General features: G+C 44.0%; 1 protein-coding gene across 1 annotated transcript in view; it reads right to left on the bottom strand.

Moving 5' to 3' along the window:
* Positions 1 to 14,498: 14,498 nt before the first annotated feature.
* Positions 14,499 to 21,163, bottom strand: part of LOC144686794 (mitogen-activated protein kinase 4-like) — a 69,769-nt gene continuing 63,104 nt past the window's right edge. The window contains exon 5 of the mRNA XM_078552507.1: positions 14,499 to 15,180. Within this exon, the coding sequence (XP_078408633.1) occupies positions 14,499 to 15,180 (682 nt within the window). The remainder of the gene's footprint in view (positions 15,181 to 21,163) is intronic.

The raw sequence follows: 21,163 nt of genomic DNA on the forward strand, positions 1-21,163 counted from the left end.
GAAAAGATAATATAATGATGAAATTCACCCTGACACACCAAAGCCTGTCTAGAATCCATACAACAAAGAAGAATTTTAATCCCATAAATATATCCTAATCTGTTTTCTTTCTTTTTTTATGATGTCGCAAGTGATTCAGGATACAAATCCAAAGACGGTCTCATCTGTCTGGCACCTTGTTCCTCATATGAAACTAGACAGTGACATCAGCAAGCTATTAGACCAGGGGGTCTATTACTGCTGTTTTCTGTTTTCTTCTGACAACTACACACATGCTTCAGCTGGTGTTGAGATAAGGTCGCTGAGGGGAGGTGTCTATACCAGTTAATTTCACCCTCTCCCTAATCTGGAGACACTGATGTCAATTATGTGGACCTACAGATGCATGTTTGAGATTGGCTAACTCAGCACATATCAGAGCATGGGACTTTCCTGGTCTTCATGCGTTGTACCATGCGATTTACCCATAGAATTATCTATTTAGAATTTTAACTAGTTACAGAATATAGCATGCTCATTGATTGTAACTCACTAACGACTTAATTACCCACAGATAACCAAATTGATTCATCCTTTTAATTGTATCCTACAGATCTGTGTTCTCAATACATTACAAATAGAATAATGGATATTTAATTCGTAGACACAGAAATTTTGGTACAAGAGATGGCCATTCAGCTCTCTGAACCTGTGCAGGTAGTATTTATAAAAACTATCTATTTTAGTTCCCTTTCCCTGCCCTTCTCTCGCACTGTATAGAAAATTCAAGTATTTTTTCTAACTTCCTTTCAAAAATAAGGACATGAGTTCAGAGATCACACATCGTATTGGGTACATCTGCTAGACAGTTAACAGTGTTATTGGTATGCAAATTGGTTGTTTACCTGATTAAAAAGGTAAGGGATTAGTATTTACTCGAGTATTTAGATGAAGGCAAAAATAAGCCATGTATTTGTGGCAAAGTTAAAGCAATACTTTATGGCCAGGATTTCCTGGTTGGCGAGCGGGGGGCGGGGCCCGCTCACCGATGCGTAAAATGACGCGGGATGATGTCGGGCGGAACGTCCAACGTCATCGCGCCCCATTTCAATTTTCAGGTTGGCGGGGGCTCAGCCGAATCAGCTGTGCGCCCGCCCACCTGTCAATGACCAATTGAGGCCATTGACAAAGTACTTAACCTAAATAATGGAACTGCCCGTCCAACCTTAAGGTTGGCAGGCAATCCAGGAGCCCTGGCGGGCTTCAGGGAAAGCATGAAACCTCATCCATGGGCGGGATGAGGTCTCATATAAGTTTTTAAAAATTTAATAAAAGTGTAACTAGAAGTGATGGAGTTGTCCCAACTCATGTGACAGTGCATAGCACTTTTTTTTTCGGAGGCATAGCGCTTCCTGACGGACGTCATGCTGGGCAGGCCTTAATTGGCCCGCTCACATAAAATGGCGGCGTTCCCCCGATTAGGGGTGCCGATCGGAGGCACGCCTCCACGCGCCCTCTCCCAAACTTCCCCCTCAACGGGGGATTATTTTAGGAGAACTTTTTCTTTTAAAACTTTCTATGACGTTGCTCACAGTAAGTCTGATGTTAATACTGCTTTATAAGGAGAACTGCTATAGCATGCACAGTGTTATTGTACTGCTGAAGCAAAGCTGTGCCCCTTTAAGGTCACAAAGTCTATGACTCACATTGAATGTATGCAGTGAAAACTATGTGTCACAATTGTATTGAAGCACCTCAGAGTGCAACATAATCTATGTAGGTAACTTGAATATCATTGCACTGTCTGACTGTCTGTTATGACCATGTTGAAATGTCTGTAATGTTCATTGATTGTATTGAAGCGCCTCATGACCTATGTGGAAAACTTGAATATGATTGCACTTTTTGTGATGACCATTTTGAAATGTTTTGTAATGTTCTTTCAGATATTTTATGAATAAAGTATATTTTTCCAAAAAAAAGTCTAATTGTTAAGAAAACAGCATATAATCAATTAGAGATTATTTGTCATGTGGTGAGGGAACCGTATAGATTTGAAAAGCTTTTCGGTTTCAGGCCATGTGTCAGAAGCATTCAATATTTAGTGGCGGTTTGCTTGATTTTTTTTAAGGTTCTTTTGCATCTGAAGGGTGACAGGGGTAATGTATAATAGACAAAACGTGGACTAGATGGTTGCATTGGTCATTATTAGTCAAATAACATGATTTTTTAAAATAAGGGCAAGAGTGTTACACCATATATTACTCTGATTTTATGATGGAATTTAATCCAATTAATGCCAGAAAATGTAATTGTTATTATGTAATCAATGTCTCATGTCAATCAGATTTTAATTGCATAGTAAGGGAACTTTTGGAGTGAGGCCAGTCAGAATTGTCCATCAGACTATAAGTCGAGAATGTATGGCTTTCTTTCCCTATTTTAATTATTAAGTTTTTTAATGGGTCATATACATTCTTAATCTTCAATTAGGAATGTATTTTCTGTTCATGGCTTTTTGGTACAATCAAAAGGAATTTGCCTAGCATGAATATAATGTAATGGAGTGTGACAGAGAGATATGACATGATAGAGATATGCCATCTCAATCATATTTTAAAAAATATTGTTACATTAGAATACCATTGGGTACATAATATATACTATGTATTAGAGTACTTTTAGGTATATAAAAAGCTATGTGTTGCCATTGATGAAAGATTAATTATTCTGGCACTAACTATTTTTCTCTTGCCTCTTTGACATCTTCATGCGCCATTCCCAACCAAGGGCAAAGCAGGTGAACTATTGACTAATTTGCATCTACTAACTGACTTAGAATTATGTCAAAACAAGTAGTTGTTTGGTAGTACAGAACTTGAGTATTGCTGAAAAAAGAGACATGCTATCAAAGCTTTTCGTCTTGCACTCATCAGGATAGCTCGCAAAAATTTTCCAACTGTAATGGGGGAACAACTATTTATTTTGCATGAGAAGACAGTGCTGATTGGTTGGCAAACAGTTATCCTCCACCAATCAGAGTCCACTTGCCAACCAATCAGCACTCTCTTCTCATGCAGTATAAATTGTTGTTCCGTCATTATGGTTGGAAAATTTTTGCAAGCTGTCCTGATGAGTGCAAGACAAAAACCTTTGATAGCATGTCTCTTTTTTCAGCAATATATCAGAACACTTCAATTTGACATGCTTTCAGAGCCACACAATTTCTTCCCCAGCTTTTGGAAACACATAGCAACAAAATAATGTTTTAATTTACAAAAGAAAATTGTTTTAAATCAGAAACTGAAATGGATCTACTGTTATATAACCTGACAAAAAGTGTACACTTACTTTTATCCAAAATAATCATTTAATTTTGTTCCAGGAACAATCATCAAATATATTTCAATTTTATTTTTTCAGTGTAGCTAGGAGGAAGAGTAATAAAATAATTCAGACCAATTATCAAAATTAAGCAAACAAATGCCAAGGCAAATCTCCTGGACCTATGCCACCGCAGCACATCCATAGCAATCCAGCAGCTCAAACAGAGATTATGCGGAGTTCCATATTGGCGGAATGAATTTATGAACTGCCACCCCCTCAACAAAAATAATTTTACAAATCCAGCCATGCATATTTACAATGCCTAGTATTTACACAACACTAAATTTTACTGTTTAAAATTCAATGAAAGTAGACTGGCAAGACGGGATACGGTTAGTAAAAATGTAAATTTGAGGCAGTCATGGACATGAAGCAGCAATGCATTGTGCCGTAGAATGATGGGATAGTTTGTACACCCACTACGTTAGCTATCTTTCTCTAGGGAGGTACTGAGTGGACACCAAACACCCAATCTCTCCTTGAGGAAAGAAGGAAGGGAAAAGCAAAGAGACTGATTCCATGCCACTCACAGTGGCCAACTTAAAGTAGTCTCTGAAAGCAATTCACCTATTCTCTTATCTTTTTATGATAGATGGTGAGAAGGAAAAGGAGAAAAATATTAAAATACCTTAAAGAGGAACCATAACCCTCAAAGTAAACCTGAGGCATCACAAGCCAGGCTTTGTCAAATTTTAATGTTGTGACTTGAACTACATGGAGAAATACAGAACTATAAGAGTGACTCAGCTTGGTCTTGTGAGAAATTATGACTGGTAAATGTCGTGGAGCTCTTTCAGGAGATAACAATCCTTGATCTCAGTGGTTGTTGCTTATTTACATTTCAGGAACGTTCTAGATAAAACACCGCAAGAGATTTATCCACATGGTTGCAAAGTAGGTCCAAAATGAAGTGCTTTGGTTGCAAATTAACTGAAACAGCGGCAAACATAAGGCACATAGACCTGGTTAATCATGGAAGAGGTGTGATGCCTCTGGATTAATGGTGAGATTGTTGCTGTTTACAATACACATAGATGATTTGCATGTTGGAACACAAACCAAGCTTTTCAAATTTGCAGGCGATGTCAAACTAGGAGAGGTTGCAAAAAACAGGGAACATTGATCAAATGCAGAAGGACTAGATAGATTAGGAATCTGGGCCACTCATTTAACACGGGCAAATAAAAAGTCATGAAATTGGAAAGGATATTAAACAGTGGCAACATGGTACAATATTCTACAAGGTACAGCATAGAAAAATATTGGTGGATAGGTATCTGAAGCTTTGTGCATAATCTGTGGAACAGTAACAAAAGCAATTAGGACACTGAGTTGTATAGCCAGGGGAATGGAGCAAAAACCTTATGGGAAAAATTTTCCCACTGTTAGGGGGGTTGTGCGAGGGTGGGTGGAGATGGGCATGCGCGCAGAAGAGCGCAGAGATCTCCCTGAGGCACGGAGGTGCCTCAGGGAGATCCGTTTGACCTGTGTAAGTTTAAATAAAGGAAGGGAAAAACTTTTGAAACATGTCCCCTCATGTGACACATGAGCTGGGACATGTCAAAAAATTAATGTAAAATTTTTTATTACATTTTAAAACACTTCATGAAACCTCATCCCGCCCGTGGATGAGGTTTCATGAAAAATGCAAAGGCCGCCCAGGCTCTTCGCCTGCCCGCCAACCTTAAGGTTGGACGGGCAGCTCATTTAATTGAGTTAATGACTATTTAAATGGCCTTAATAGGCCTCTGGCAGTTCAGTGGGCGCGCAGCCGAGTCGGCTACGTGCCTGCCGAGCTGACAATCTAAATGACGTGCAGTGACGTTGGGACGCACACCCATGCGTCATTTTATGTGTCGGTGAGCAGGCCCTGCCCCTGCTCACCGACCGGAGAATTTTGCCCTATGAAGTGATGCCAAGTTTGAATAGAATGCTGATTGAACCTTACCTAGTGTACAATTCTGATCACCTTGAGAAAGACATCAGATAGTAGGAAGGAAGCAGCAAAGGGCAACTGAACTGTTCATTGGGACTAGGTATTTGAGTTATGTAGAGAAGTTGGGATTGTTTATACTGGAGAAGAAATCTAGTTGTAATCTTACAGAAGTATTCATGACAAGATGAACATCAATATGTTTGACATAGTTGCTGATTCTACAACAAGAAGTCATAGCCTTAAACCTAGAAGAGAGAGATTGAAGAGACAGCTAAACTGAACTACACAGAGAGTGGCGAATGTACGGAATCAACTGCATATATGAAGAAATTCTATCACCCTATGAAATAGAAGAAAGAGTTTGAAGAATACCTGGAGAGAAATATTTGGTACAGGGGTATACACGGTATCACGGGATGTGAATATTCCCAGAGTCTGGGACCAGCCAGATGGGCTGCATTGGTCCTTCCACTCCTGCATATTCCTATGTTGTTGCCCTGACATGTCACTGAAGTTAGTTAACAACTTAATGGAATCCAATTTCATGGAATCCAACCTGTGCCAATTAAACTCAAAAATATCAATAAGATTCAGTTGAGCTTTTTTTTTAAATCTTTCCTTAATGTCCTGTGTGTTTTATTTTTAATATGTAGGAAATCGAAACCTAAAATGAAAACTTTCAGCATTGGCCTGATCACATTTCATGGTTTACATTGGACCGGGTGTTCATGTTGGATTGCCCAGATTCATGTTGATTTCAATTTGATCTTTTAAATAAGGAAAGTTATATTTTAAAATATTTTTGGAAGTACAACAGTATTATAAAGAGATTTATCCCAGACTCCTACAGAAAAAATTCTGTTCTCACATCAGTTTTTCTTCTGAGTGATACTACCAATTTGAGCCTAATTATGGTCATTCTTAAGTTAGGGGCTTCAAACCACTAGAAACTGAATTCTGACTCATTTGTCTAGGATTCTTTAGACCATCCATTAAGGGAGAGCTGACTTCAATCTTAGACATTCAATACAGGCTCCAAACCTGTAATAGCTAGGCATTGCTCCTTTGCAGCACTCTGCCATTAAGTAATATCTGTGCCTAGCGTCTCATCTGAGCAATTTACCACGGTCACAGTTACAGGCTAACAATCAGGAATGGCAGCCAAAAACACTGAAGCTAATTTTAGTACCCAATTCTTGCCAGGACTGACATTGGCTAACTCAGCAGAAACCAGAAAACTTTCCCGATCCATATAGCTCAGTGGCACATCATGCAGTGTGCCCTTGGTGGTCCTGAGCAATACATTTAATTTTTCTACGTCAACGTTCTCCAGGATTTCTTGAATACACTGAATCCTTGCTGAAATACAGCTCGTTGACACCAGTCACTATCCAGCCTCACCCAAATGGCATTGGAATAAAGAACTTTATTTTAAACAATTCAATCTTTCAGCATTTACTGATGACACTGTTCCCATAGTGTTTTTTTAATTCCTTCATGGGATGTGGGTGTCGCTGGCTAGGCCAGCATTTATTACCCATCCCTAATTGCCCTTCAGAAGGTGGTGGTGAGCTGCTTTCTTGAACCTGCAGTCCATGTGGTGTAGGTACACCCACAGTGCTGTTACGGAGGGAGTGCCAGGATTTTGACCCAGTGACAATGAAGGAACAGTGATATATTTCCAAGTCAGGGTGGTGAGTGGTTGGAGGGGAACTTCCAGGTGCTGGCGTTCCTATGTATCGGCTGCTCTTGTCCTTCTAGATGGTAGTGGTCATGGATTTGGAAGGTGCTATCTAAGGAGCCTTGGTGAGTTCCTGCAGTGCATCTTGTAGGTAGTACACACTGCTGCTACTGTGCGTCAGTGGTAGAGGGAGTGAATATTTGTGGATGGGGTGCCAATCAAGTGAGCTGCTTTGTCCTGGATGGTGTTACGCTTCTTGAGTGTTGTTGAAGCTGCCCTCAGTCAGGCAAGTAGAGAGTATTCCATCACGCTCCTGACTTGTGCCTTATAGATTGTGAACAGGCTTTGGGAGTCAGGAGGTGAGTTCCTAGTCTCTGACCTGCTCTTGTAGCCACAGTATTTATATGGCTAGTCCAGTCCCAGTTCAGTTTCTAGTCAATGGTAGCCTCCAGAAATTTGCTAGTGGGGGGTTCAGCAATGGTAATGCCATTGTATGTCAAGTGGCGATGTTTAGATTTCTTTTGTTGGAGATGGTCATTGCCTGACACTTGTCAGTCCAAGCCCAGATATTGTCCAGGTCTTGCTGCACATGGACATGGACTACTTCAGTATCTGAGGAGTTGCGAATGGTGCTGAACATTGTGCAGTCATCAGCGAACATCCCCACTTCTGACCTTATGATGGTAGGAAGGTCATTGATGAAGCAGCTGAAGATGGTTGGGCCGAGGACACTACCCTGAGGAACTCCTGCAGTGACGTCCTAGAACTGAGATTACTGACCTCCAACAATCACAACCATCTTCCTTTGTGCTAGGTATGACTCCAACCAGTGGAGAGCTTTCTCCCTGGTTCCCATTGACTCCAGTTTTGCTAGGGCGCCTTGATGTCACACTTGGTCAAATGTAGCCTTGATGTCAAGGGCAGTCACTCTCACCTCACCTCGGGAGTTCAGCTCTTTTGTCCATGTTTGAACCAAGGCTGTAAGGAGGTCAGGAGCTGAGTGGTCCTGGCGGAACCCAAATTGAGTGTCAGTGAGCAGGTTATTGCTGAGCAAGTTCTACTTGATAGCACTATTGATGACCTCTTCAATCACTTTACTTATGGTAGAGAGTAGGTTGATGGGGCAGTAATTGGCTGCGTTGGATTTGTCCTGGTTTTTGTGTAGAGGACATACCTGGGCAATTTTCTACATTGCCAGGTAGATGCCAGTGTTGTAGCTGTACTGGAACAGCTTGGCTAGAGGCATGGCATATTCTTGAGCACAAGTCTTTAGTACTATTGCCGGAATATTAGTTTATAATGGGCAAAATTTTTAGCTTGGCGTGTGCGCGTGCCTGTACTGCTCGAGTATAAAATGACACGTGTAGAATTTGAGCGAGCGTCCCGACATCAAAGCGCAGTTGCACGATATTTCGGTCGGCGGGCAGGGGGTGGAGTCAGCAGCGTGCCCGCCGACAATTAAAAGGCCTCTTAAGGCCACTAACAAGGTTATTAAAGGAAATTTTTCATTGTCCATCCAACCTTACAGTTGACGGGCAGGCGAAAAGGCCAAGCGGCCTTTGCACTTTTTAGGAAACCTCATCCACGGGCGGGATGAGGTTTCCTAAAGCAAATAAAAATAAAATAAAAATTTTAAAACTTAATTAATAACATGGAGATGTGTTATAACATTTTTAAGTTCTTTATTTTTTTAAAAACTCTTCATCTCCCTGAGGCAGCTCTATGCCTCAGGGAGATTTTCAAGCGCTCACTCGCACGCAAACATGAAGTTAATGTTCACCCCGCTCACCCTCCTTCCCCTGCCTGCACAGGCAGCACTGCCACTTACATTTCACGCTGGGGGGGAGGGGGAGGGGCCTTATTTGGCTCGCCAGTGTGAAATCATCTTCCGGCCTCGATCGCAGGTGGCGGTCAGCATCCCAACCGCCCCCACCGAGCCTACCCGACAAGGGTGAAATTCTGCCCAATGTCATTTGAATCCCCTCAATATGCTGTTTCCCTATAATACATCTGCGGCAATGGCTATTGCAGCATATGGATCTATTCTGTCAGCTATAACATCACTCTCATTCCTCAGCGGTTTGGTAATCACCTGCACTGGTATTAAAACAATATTAATCTGCAAGTGCTTATATAACTGGCAGCAAACACAACATTTTAGGTCTGATTCAAAAAACCTCGGTGTTTTCAACAGTTGAGCAGGTTTAGTACATAAGAAAATGAATGAGCGTCTCCTTTGTTTGCCAAGGTCCCTGTGCAAATTCACTGTGACTAATCTCAATACAAGAGGGTGCAGGCCCAAGCTACAAAATTGGCCGTTATTTTGCACTAAGTGGCATTCACACTCAGGGAGGTCACAAAAGTCATAGTCATAGACAGTGGAAAATTATCACTTTGGTACGGCTGGGGAGGTTTCTCTGAGGTTGCAACTAAGGCACATTGTTTAGGCGGAGGAGAGGGAGCTTTATTTCGCATCTGGCCTGTACCATGTTTTATAAGGGTTTGCTTAATAGAGACAAAGGTGGAAAAAGTGTTTCATTTGCTCGCAATAATTAAATCAGCTTAATTTTAAAAAGGGCTCTATTTTTAACCAGGGGGTTGGGAATCGGACATTTGGGGTAGGCCCGGGTCCTGACCCACACAGCATTCTTTAAATATGCCACCGTGATTCAGCTGGGTGGAGGGAGTAAAATTTAACCTAATGTTTGGAATGAAGCTACTTGGCAGAATTCATGATCTCTGATGTGCTGTGGAGGGAATCCGAGGCCAGTCAGGCAGCTCCACATCAGGGAAGTGGCAAACATTCACTCCTGGGTGGCTCCACATACTAACTCAAAATAGGAATGGCAGAAGGTCAGAATTGGACAAATCACAGGGACACGAAACCAAATAGAGAAAAAAACATTTAACTTTTTAAAAACAAAAATCTACACCAGGTCTGTGTTATTGGTCTTAATTCACTTGTGTGAACTGAAAATATAACTCACGTCAAAATTTGTGGATGATACGAAACTTGGAAGTATTTTGAATCATGAGGAGGACAGTGTAGAACTTCAAAAGAACGTAGGGGAGGATCTTCTGGTCGGCGAGTGGGGGGGGCGCGTAAAACGTTGCTGACACATAAAACGATGCAGGATGACGTCGGGTGGAACTCCCGACGTCACCCCGCGTCATTTCTATTTTCAGGTTGGCGGGGGCACAGCTGAGTCAGCTGTGCGCCTGCCGACCTGTCAATGGCCTGTTGAGGCCATTTAAATAGTAATTAACATCATTAATGGACCTGCCCATCCGACCCTAAGGTTGGCAGGCAGGCCGGGAGCCCTGGCAGGCTTAAGAAAAAGAATGAAACCTCATCCACGGGCGGGATGAGGTTTCATGAGGGTTTTAAAATATTTAATAAAGGTTTCAGTAAAAGTGATGGACATGTCCCAACTCATGTGACAGTGTCACATGAGGGGACATGTTAGGAAATTTTGCTATCATGTGTTTAACATTTTTTAATTTGGAGCTGATCTCCCTGAGGTAGCACTTAGCCTCAGGGAGATCAGTGCACTCTTTTGCGCGCATGCGTGAAAGAGCACACTCTCGGCTTAGGAAATCCCCTCCCGCCCGCACAGGGAATGCATAGCGCTTCCTGGCAGACATCATATTGGGCGGGCCTTAATTGCCCAACCCACATAAAACGGCGGCACAGAAGTGTGCCCGCTCCTGCACTTCCCCCCCCCAACGGGGGGAAAATTTTTCCCATACACAGGTAGTGGAATGGGAAGACAAGTGGCAGATGAAATTTAATGCAGAGAAGTGTGAACTGAGTTATTTTGGCAGGAAGAACGCAGAGAGATAATATAAAATAAGAGATTGCAGGAGCAGAGAGACATTGAAGGTGGCAGGACAGGGTGAGCGCCTGGTTCATAAAGCATATGGCATCCTGGGCTTTATCAGTAGGGTCGTAGAATACAAAAGCAAGGGAGTTATGTTAAGCATGTATAAAACAATGATTCGAATTCAACTGATCTTTGCGTACAGTTCTGGGCACCACACTTTAGGAAGGACATGAAGTGGGTGCAGAAAAGATTCATGGGAATGCTTGCTCTCAAGCTCACATTTCTGTCGTTGGCCTGCTCCAATGTTCCAGTGAAGATAAACACAAACTGGAGGAACAGCACCTCATCTTCTGATTAGGCACTTTACAGCCTTCTGAACGCAACACTGAAGTTCAACAGCTTCAAACCATGAACTCTATCCCCCATCTTGTTTCTATGTTTTTGCTTTCAGAGCTGACCTTTATTCTGCTATTAAAACCTAATGTGGGCTAATGATTAGTTTCTTTACTCCTATCATTACCACTCCCTTTGCCTTTTGTCCTGTGACACCTTTGCTACTTAATCTCCCCCGCCCTCTAACCTATCCCTGTCCTTCCCTTTTGTTCCACCTGACACTCCCCCTTCTTCAACTGTATGAAACCCATCACATTTCTATCTCTCTTCAGTTTGAGTCGTATTGGTCTTGAAACATTGGCCTGAGTCTTTCCTGCGTAGGGAGGGCTCAGCGGGAGCGGGCGGTCAGGGAGCCGACCACGGCCTGCGATCAGCTCTGCACCGCGGTTTCACATGGGTGGGCCAATCGCCCTGCATGGGTCACAAGCAGCAGCGCTGAGCACAGAGCTGCCTCAGGGAGAGTGAAACGCTTCTTGAAAAAATTATTAAAGATATTAAAAATTTAATTAAACATGTCCCCTCAGGTGACTGTGTCACATGAGATGGGACACGTTTTTATTTTCAAAATAAAGGTTTTATTTAGTTAGCATTAACTTTAGGAAACCTCATCCTGCTGGTGGATGAGGTTTCCTAAAAAATGTAAAGGCCACTTGGTTGGACCGTAAGGTTGGACAGGCAGCGTAAATTTCAAGTTAATTTGATCCTTAATGGCGTTAATAGGCCTTTCAATTATCGGCGGACGTGCAGCTGATTCCGGTGCGCGCCCACCGAACGAAATATCGCGTGAGTGCGCGGTGATGTAGGGACGCATGCCTGACGTCATCGCGCCTTATAATACTTTCCGGTGTGTCGAGCACGCGCCCCACTCCGAAGGAAAAATTCTGGCCATTAACTCTGTTTCTCGCTCCACAGATGGCTGCCAGGTTTCCTGTTTTTATTTCACAAGAATGGCTCCAGGGATGAGAAACTTCTGTTACGTAGAAAGATTGGAGAGGTTGGGGCCTGTTCCCCTTGGAAAAGAGAAGATTGAGAGGAAATTTGATCAACGCATTCATAATCATGAGGGTTTGGACAGAGTAGATGGGGAGAAACTGTTCCTATTGGTGCAAGGATTGAGAACCAGAGGGCACAGATTTAAGGTAACTGGCAAAAGAAGCAATGGGGACATGAGGAAAAACTTTTTCATGCAGAGAGTGGTTAGGGTCTGGAATGCACTGTCTGAGATTGAGGTGTAGGCAGGTTCAATCGAGGCTTTCAAAAGAGAATTGGATCATTATCGGAAAAGGAAAACTTTGCAGGACCAACCGCAGGGAAAAGGCAGGGCAGTGACACTAGGAAAATTGTTTCTACAGTGGGCCAGCCACAGACATGATAGGTCAAATGGCCTCCTTCTGTGCTGTAACTATTTTGTGATTCTATGGGCAACATTTTCCCCCCATCGGTGGGGGGAAGTGCGGGAGCGGGCGAGTGGCCTTCCGATCAGTGCCCCCAGTTGAGGTGGGGGGGGGGGGGGGGGGGGGGGGAGTGCATTTTACATGGGCGGGCCAATTAAGGCCTGCCCAGCGTGATGTGCGCCAGGAAGTGCTATGCGTTCCATGTGCGGGCGGGGAGGATTCCCAGAGCCGGGAGTGCGCTCTTGTGCGCGAAAAGTGCACAAATCTCCCTGAGGCAAAGTGCTGCCTCAAGGAGGTCGGCTCCGATTGAAAACTTCAAATAAAGGTGATAAAAAAACTTCCCTGCCATGTCCCCTCATGTGACAGTGTCACGTGAGTTGGGACATGTCCATAACTTTTATTTAAACATTTCATAAAAATTTAAATATCCTCATAAAACCTCATCCCACCTGTGGATGAGGATTCATGTTTTTTCCAAAGACCCCCTAGGCTCCCGGCCTGCCCGCCAACCTTAAGGTTCAACAGGCAGGTCCATTAATCATCTTAATTAGTTTTTTAATGGCCTTAATAGGCCATTGACAGTTCGGCGGACATGCAGCCGATTCGGCTGCGTGCCCGCCGAACTGCAAATCTAAATGACGAAAGGTAATGGCGGGACACATGCCCGACGTATCCCCGCATCATTTTATGCATCGGCGAGTGGGCCCCGCCCCCCACTTGCCGACTGGAAGGTGCTGCTCTATGTGTCATTTAAACTCATTGGTCTTTCAGTCCGTGTCCAAATGCAGCATGACCTGGACAACATCCAGGCTTGGGCTGACAAGTGGCAAGTAACATTCGCACCACACAAGTGCCAGACAATGACCATTTCCAACAAGAGAGAATCTAACCATCGCCCCTTGACATTCAATGGCATTAACATCATTGATTCCCCCACTATCAACATCCTGGGGGTTACCATTGATCAGAAACTGAACTGGACTAACCATATAAATACTGTGGCTACAAGAGCAGGTCAGGCGCTAGGAATCCTGTGGTGAGTAGCTCACCTCCTGACTGTCCACCATCTACAAGGCACATGTCAGGAGTGTGTTGGAATACTCTCCACTTACCTGGATGAGTGCAGCTCCAATAATACTCAAGAAGCTTGGTACCATCCAGGACAAAGCAGCCCACTTGATTGGCATCCCATCCACAAATATTCACTCCCTCCACCACCAACACACAGTAGCAGCAGTGTGTACCATCTACAAGATGCACTGCAGGAACTCATCAAGGTTCCTTAGACAGCACCTTCCAAACCCACGACCACTACCATCTAGATGGACAAGGGCAGCAGATACATGGAAACACCACCACTTGGATATTCCTCTCCAAGCCACTCACCATCCTGACTTGGAAATATATCACCGTTCCTTCACTGTCACTGGGTCAAAATCCTGGAACCCCCTTCCTAACAGCACTACGGGTCTACCAACACCACATGGACTGCAGGGCTTCAAGAAGGCAGCTCACCACCACCTTCTGAAGGGCAATTAGGGATGGGCAATAAATGCTGGCCTAGCCAGCGACGTCCACATCCCATGAATGAATAAAAACAAAGGCAGGACAATTAAAGCTTGTAACACATTGTGCCAAGATCATTGTCTGAGAATACACAAAAAAGTGTAAGCTTTGACCTGCTGGTTGAAGTACTGTCACAGTCTTCAAAGGTTAACAAGTCGTCAGTGTTTACTATAGCCACCTTCCAAACTGATGAAGCACTAAGTCTGGGATGTAACAGATTAACTAAACCTCCCCCAAGCCTTAATTTTTCAGGTTAGCAACCCCTACTTGTGTTGCACTGCTGAAACACCATCTTGACGAATTGAAACTCCCCTGTTGTTCTAAGAATTGCCTATTTTCTACCACCTCTCCTTTTCTTTTACTTCTGTCTGAACAATTTCATTGGTATGTTCCGGCATGCAGGTGCCATTCAAATCATTCATTTTACTATCTGCTAGCTCTTCTTGCTTCCCGCAAAGCTTCAAGGCTCTAGATATGAAGACATCAAAATCAAATTGGGAGCCCCCTCCAGTTGATATTTCTGAAGATGCCAAGGTACGAGGGGATGATGGCTGGCTCCTTTCCTGAATATTTGGCAGTGAGCTAGAGCAATCGATTTTAAAAAGGCTCCCATTCTTACAGTCCGAGACCTTCAAAAGGAGGTCAGATTTCCCTTCATCCAGCGAGACGGCCACACAGGAGGCAGTTGCAGTTCTTTTCCTGTGAGATAAATCCAAAATGAGCTTAGGCTCCGAGTAATGGTGGGGTTTGTTGTCCCTCCACAAAAGTCTATCCAGATAGGAGGGCGACCCAATTTTATAATCACAAGACCGTCCGTAGTCCATTTCGCACATCCGGTCCATGGAGGTGTGGGACTGCTCCAGGAGTCGCTCGGAGCTGCTCTGCGAATATTTCCGAGGGTCGACCTGCACATCCTCTGCAACAGCTTTGGATGCAGCACGAGGATCACGCTGCGCTTCATCCATTTCCCCATATTTGTCTCGGAGCAGTTCCAAGTCGGAAGAGAGGCTGTCGTGATATCTGCAACAAAATTGGTGATTGTAAAATTGTCAAAGACAAACAGCAGGCAATAATATCAAGCTAAGAGCAAAATACTGCGGATACTGGAAATCTGAAACAAAAACAGAAAACGCCGGAAAAACTCAACAGGCCTTGCAGCATCTGTGGAGAGAAAGACAGGGTGAACGTTTCGAGTCTATATGATTCTTCTTCAGAGCTCTGAAGAAGTCATACGCACTTGAAACGTTAACTCTGTCTTTGTCTCCACAGATGCTGTAAGACCTGCTGAATAACATCAAGCTTATTGGCTTGCAACATGTTTTAAATCTGCAACGCATTGCCAAGAACAAATGTAATTTTGTGACAGCTATCGATTAACTTTTGGTAAATTTCAGGCTGCATGTTTTAAAATAATTTTTTTCAATTGGATGTGCCCACAAGGGGGAGGCTTCAAAATTCCATCAAAGCTGCTCTAAGACTATGAGTAATCGCATGAGAGCAGCCCAGGGATCACCCTCATTCTGTAAGGAAGTGTGAGAAAATACATGGCACACCCCTTATACGGCAGAGATAAAATTCAGCCGTGTTGAGGATGCAGCACATATGCCTAAATCCCACCACGCTTTGGCAATATGCACTGGTAGTTAACCTTCTGATATCTTGATTAAATAGCCATTCTTGTACAAGAACAGACAGACAGTGTTAATTTATTTGATTGTAGAGGGTCACAGCCTGAGCCCATTTCTGTGCCCACTCATTGCCCAACATGCACACTTTACCCGGCAGGGATCAATGCACTTCAACCAGGGGCAAATCTCATTTTTGTCTCCATATCCCATAGGCACTAGTACAGCTTTAGCTTGCTGCCCTCTGCTAAGAACAACTAAATTGACATAGACTGTGTAACAAACTCGAGGTCTTACTGTCAATATGGCTCAGGCGCACACCAGGCAGTGCATTTATTTGCTACAGTCAATTCCTGTTAATTTAGTAATGTAAAATTTAAATTATCCAATGGTTTGAATGAAATAACCTAAATGAAACAGCATAGAAGACATTTTACTTTTACATGATTTCAGTTTAAATTAACAGTTAACAGAGTCCATCTTGGCCTCTTCCTGAGAGCCCCAAATGACAGAAGTCAGTCTTTAACCAATTTGATTCACTTGACATGATATCAAGACACAACAGCTGAGCACACTGGCTACAGCAAAGGCTAGGAACCCCAAAAACATCCCACCTAGAGCCAGATGATGATCATTTCTAGCAAGAGAAAGTCTAACTGCCTCCTTTTCACATTCAATGGCATTACCTTTGTCGAATCCCCCACCATCAGAGGCTAATTGACCAGAAGTTAATTTGGACCAACCTCATAAATCCCTGGGTACAGAGCCTGCAAATCCTGAGGTAAGTAACTCACCTCCAGACTCCCCAAAGCATCTCAACCATCTACAATTCACAAGTCAGGAATGTGATGGAATACTCTCCACTTGTCTAGATGACTGCAGCTCAAACAACACTCATGAAGCTTGACGCTATCCAGGAGAAAGCAGCCTGCTTGATCAGCATCCCATCCATCACTTTAAACATTCACTCCCTCCAACTACAGCACACAGTGGCAGCAGTGTGTATCATCCACAAGATGTACTGCAGCAACTCACCAAGGCTAATTTGACAGCACCTTCCAAACCCATGACTGCCATCAGCTAGAAGGACCAGGGCTGCAGACCTTATATGGGAATGCCACTACCTGCAGGTTCTCCTCCAAGGCACTCACCATCCTGACTTGGAACCATATCTCTGTCCCTTCACTGTTGCTGGGATAAAAAGCCTGGAACTCCCTCCCTAACAGCACTGTGGGTATACCTACACCGCATGGACTACAGCAGTTCAAGAAGGCAGCTCACCACTCAACTTCTCAAGGGAAATTAGAGATGGGCAACAAATGCTGGCCTTGCCAGTGACACCCATATACCATGAACGAATAAAAAAAATCAGAGGCCAAGTGTTCTGTGGTGAGTAACTCACCTCCTGACTCCCCAAAGTATCTCCACAATCTACATGGCACATCAGGAGTGTAATGGAACACTATCACTTGCAGTGATGAGTACAGCTCCCAAACACTCAAGGAGCTCAACACCACCCAGGACAAAGCAGCCTGCTTGATTGACACGCCATCCACCTAGTTAAAGATTCACTCCCTGCACCAGAGGCAGAGTGGGCAGAATTTTACCAACCGGCGGGTGGTAGGAACAGCGGTGGGCCAGCCAGTAGAACATTGGGGAGCCCTAACACAGTCTCGCTGCTAGGGAATTTTCCTAGCGGAAGGTTGCTAGCATTTTGCTGATAGTGGGATAGCCCCCGGCTGTGTGGAGTAGCCACCAGCTTCCTGGAGGCGACCTCCCTGCAGCAGTCCTAAGGGCTATCAGAGCCTGAGGCTCCAGGCACCATAGAGGGACCCGCAGGCAGGAAAGGCACCAACAATCCCCTGAGGGGTTTACCCTGCGATTGGTGGGGCCTTCTCCCTTGGTCATCTTGAATTTTAATTTGAACTTACCTCTACAAGGGAGCCTCCATTTGCAGGCGCTCCCAAGGTCTCCACCCTGCGGCATCAGTGCCCACCCCTCCCAGTGGAGTGCGGAGGTTCCAGACCCACCGGCCCTCTGATTGGGCTAGCAGCATCAGGGGCTCACCCACTGTCCAACTAGGAGGCCACTTACAGTAAATTTTCGCATTTCATCCCGATGTCGGGGTCCCAAAGCCTGTGGTAAGATGCACTGAGTATGTCTGCAGTGTGTACTGTTTACAAGATGCACCCCAAGCCTCCCTCAACAGCACCTTCCAAACCTGTGACCTCTACAACAGAGAAGAACAGGGGCATCAGATGTGTGGGAAGACCACCACCTGCAAGTTCCACTCCAAGTCATATACCACCTTGACTTGGAAATATATATCTGTTTCTTCATCATCACTGAATCAAAGTCCTGGAACTTCCTATCTAACTGCACTGTGGGAATACCTACACCACACGGGCTTGTTGGCATTTAAAACTAGTTTATCACCACCTTCTCAACTGCGATTAAGGATTCACAAGAAATGCTGACCTTGCCAGCAACATCTGTATCCCATGAACCAATGAATTTAAAAAATGATTAGGCATTTTAAATCAACTATAAGCCATTGAGGGAAAATCCTTGTAGTTTGCAAATTTACTGTCGGTGTTACTTAAAGTAAAATTAACTTAATTTCTAATGTGCAGCTGAGGTCGCTGAACACACATCTTGCTCACATGTTCTGCTGCCATTTCTGTGACTCTACATTCTCCAAATTGTGGTTCATTGAAGGAAAAACAAGTCCCATGATGGGTGGACATCTGTTCAGTCAGCAAAGGAGTGGTGATGACTCATAACCACTAAAAGGCAGGATAACACTTCCACATTTGCATTGAAATACAAAACACTGCTGTACGAGTAAGCACAATTTTTTTATTCATTCACGAGATGTGGGCTTTGCTGGCTTGGCCAGCATTTATTGCCCATCGCTCGTTGCCCTTGAGAAGGTGGTTGTGAGCTGCCTTCTTGAACTACTGCAGTCCACATGGTGTAGGTACATCCACAGTGCTGTTAGGAAGGGAGTTCCAGGATTTTGACCCAGTGACAATGAAGGAATGGAGATATATTTCCAAGTCAGGATTGTGAGTGACTTGGAGGGGAACTTCCAGGTGTTGGTGTTCCCATCTATCTGCTACCGTTGTCCTTCCAGGTGGTAGTGGTCGTGGGTTTGGAAGGTGCTGTCTAAGGAGCCTTGGTGAATTCCTGCAGTGCATCTTATAGATGGTACACACTACTGCTACTGTGTGTCAATGGTGGAGGGAGTGGATGTTTGTGGATGTGGTGCCAACCAAGTGAGCTGCTTTGTCCTGGATGGTGTCCAGCTTCTTTGGTGTTCTAGGAGCTGCACTCACCCAGGCAAATGGGGAATATTCCATCACATTCCTGACTTGTGCCTTGTAGATGGTGGACAGGCTTTGGGAAGTCAGGAGGTGGGTTACTCATCGCATGATTCCTAGCCTCTGACCTGCTCTTGTAGCCACAGTGTTTATATGGCTAGTCCAGTTCAGTTTCTGGTCAATGTTAATCTCCAGGATGTTGATGGTGGGGGATTCAGTGATGGTAATGCCATTGAAGATCAAGGGGCGGTGGTTGGATTCTCTCTTGTTGGAGATGGTCATTGCCTGACACTTGTGTGGCGTGAATGTTACTTGCCACTTGGCAGCCCAAGCCTGGATATTGTCCAGGTCTTGCTGCATTTAGACAGGGACTGCTTCAGTATCTGAGGAGTCGCGAATGGTGCTGAACAGTTGTGTTGATAGACTCATTAATGTACACTCATGCAAATACCACGTAAACAAAATGTACAACTAAAAGAAAAAGAATTAAAGACTTGCATTTAGATAATGCTTTCCATGACCATCAGAATTCACAAATTATTTTACAGCCAATTAAGTACTTTTGAAATGTAGTCACTGTTGTAATGTAGGAAATGCAGCAGTCAATCTGCGCAAACTCCCACAAAGAGCAATATGATAATGACCACATAATCTGTTTTCTTGATGTTGATGGAGGGATAAATATTGGCCAGGGTACTGAGGATAACTCCTCTGCTCTTCTTTGAAATAGTGCCATTTAATCTTTTACGTCTATCTGAGAGAGCAGGCGAGGCCTCAGTTTAACGTCTTATCCAAAAGATGGCACCTCCAACAGTGCATCACTCCTTTGGTACTGCATTGGAATGTCAAACTTAATTTTTGTACTCACATCCTAGAATGGGAGCTGAACCCACAACCTTGTAACCCAGAGGCGACAGTGCTACCAATTGGTCACAAGGCTGATTTTTGGGATGAAGAGGTTGTCTTACTAGGAAAGGTTAAGCATGTTGGGTATATACTCATTGGAGTTTAGAAGAATGAGAGGTAATCTTATTGAAATATATAAGATTCTACATTCCAACGAGAAAAAAAAAATTCCAAGAGGAGGACCCACCATCCGTGGTTAGCTAAAAAGGTTAAAGACAGTATCAAACTTAAAGAAAAAGCATATAATTGTGCAAAGACAGGTGGCAAGTCAGAAGATTGGACAGAATCCAAAGAACAGCAAAGAATGACAAAAAGAATGATAAAGAGGGAAAAATTAGAATGTGAAAGATAGCTAGCTAGCAATATAATGATGGATGCTAAAAGTTTCTACAGATATTTAAGGAAAGAGTTAACAAAGTGAGCGTTGGTCCTATAGAAAGTGAATCTGGGAATTAGTAACAGAAAATAAGGAGATGGCAGAATTTTTTTAATCCTTTCATGGGATGTGGGCATCGCTGGCTAGGCCAGCAATTATTGCCCATCACTGATTGCCCTTGAGAAGGTGATGGTGAGCTGCTTTCTTCAACTGCTGCTACCATGTGGTGTAGGTACACCCGAAGTGGTGTTATGGATGGAGTTCCAGGATTTTGACCCAGCGAGTGAAGGAATGGCAATATAGTTCCAAGTCAGGATGGTGATTGACTTGGAGGGGAACTTGCAGGTGATGGTGTTGCTGGCTAGGCCAGCATTTCTTGCCTATCCCTAATTGCCCTTGAGAAGGTGATGGTGAGCAGCTTTCTTGAACTGCTGCAGGCCCTGTGGTGCAGGTCCATCCACATTGCTGTTAGGGAGAGAGTTCCAGAATTTTGACCCAGCGACAGTGAAAGAACGGCAAAATATTTCCAAGTCAGGATGGTGTGAGGCTTGGAGGGGAACTTCCAGGTGGTAGTGTTCTCATGTGGCTGCTGCCCTTGTCTTTCTAGATGGTAGCGGTCATGGGCGTGGAAGGTGCTATCTAAGGAGCCTTGGTGAGTTCCTGCAGTGCATCTTGTAGATGGTACACACTGCTGCCACTGTGCCTCGGTGGCGGAGGGAGTGAATGTTTGTGGATGTGGTGCCAATCAAGCAGGCTGCTTTGTCCTGGATGGT

The sequence above is a fragment of the Cetorhinus maximus genome, chromosome 1, assembly GCF_964194155.1.
Source record: "Cetorhinus maximus chromosome 1, sCetMax3.hap1.1, whole genome shotgun sequence".
NCBI classification, from domain to species: Eukaryota; Metazoa; Chordata; class Chondrichthyes; order Lamniformes; family Cetorhinidae; genus Cetorhinus; species Cetorhinus maximus.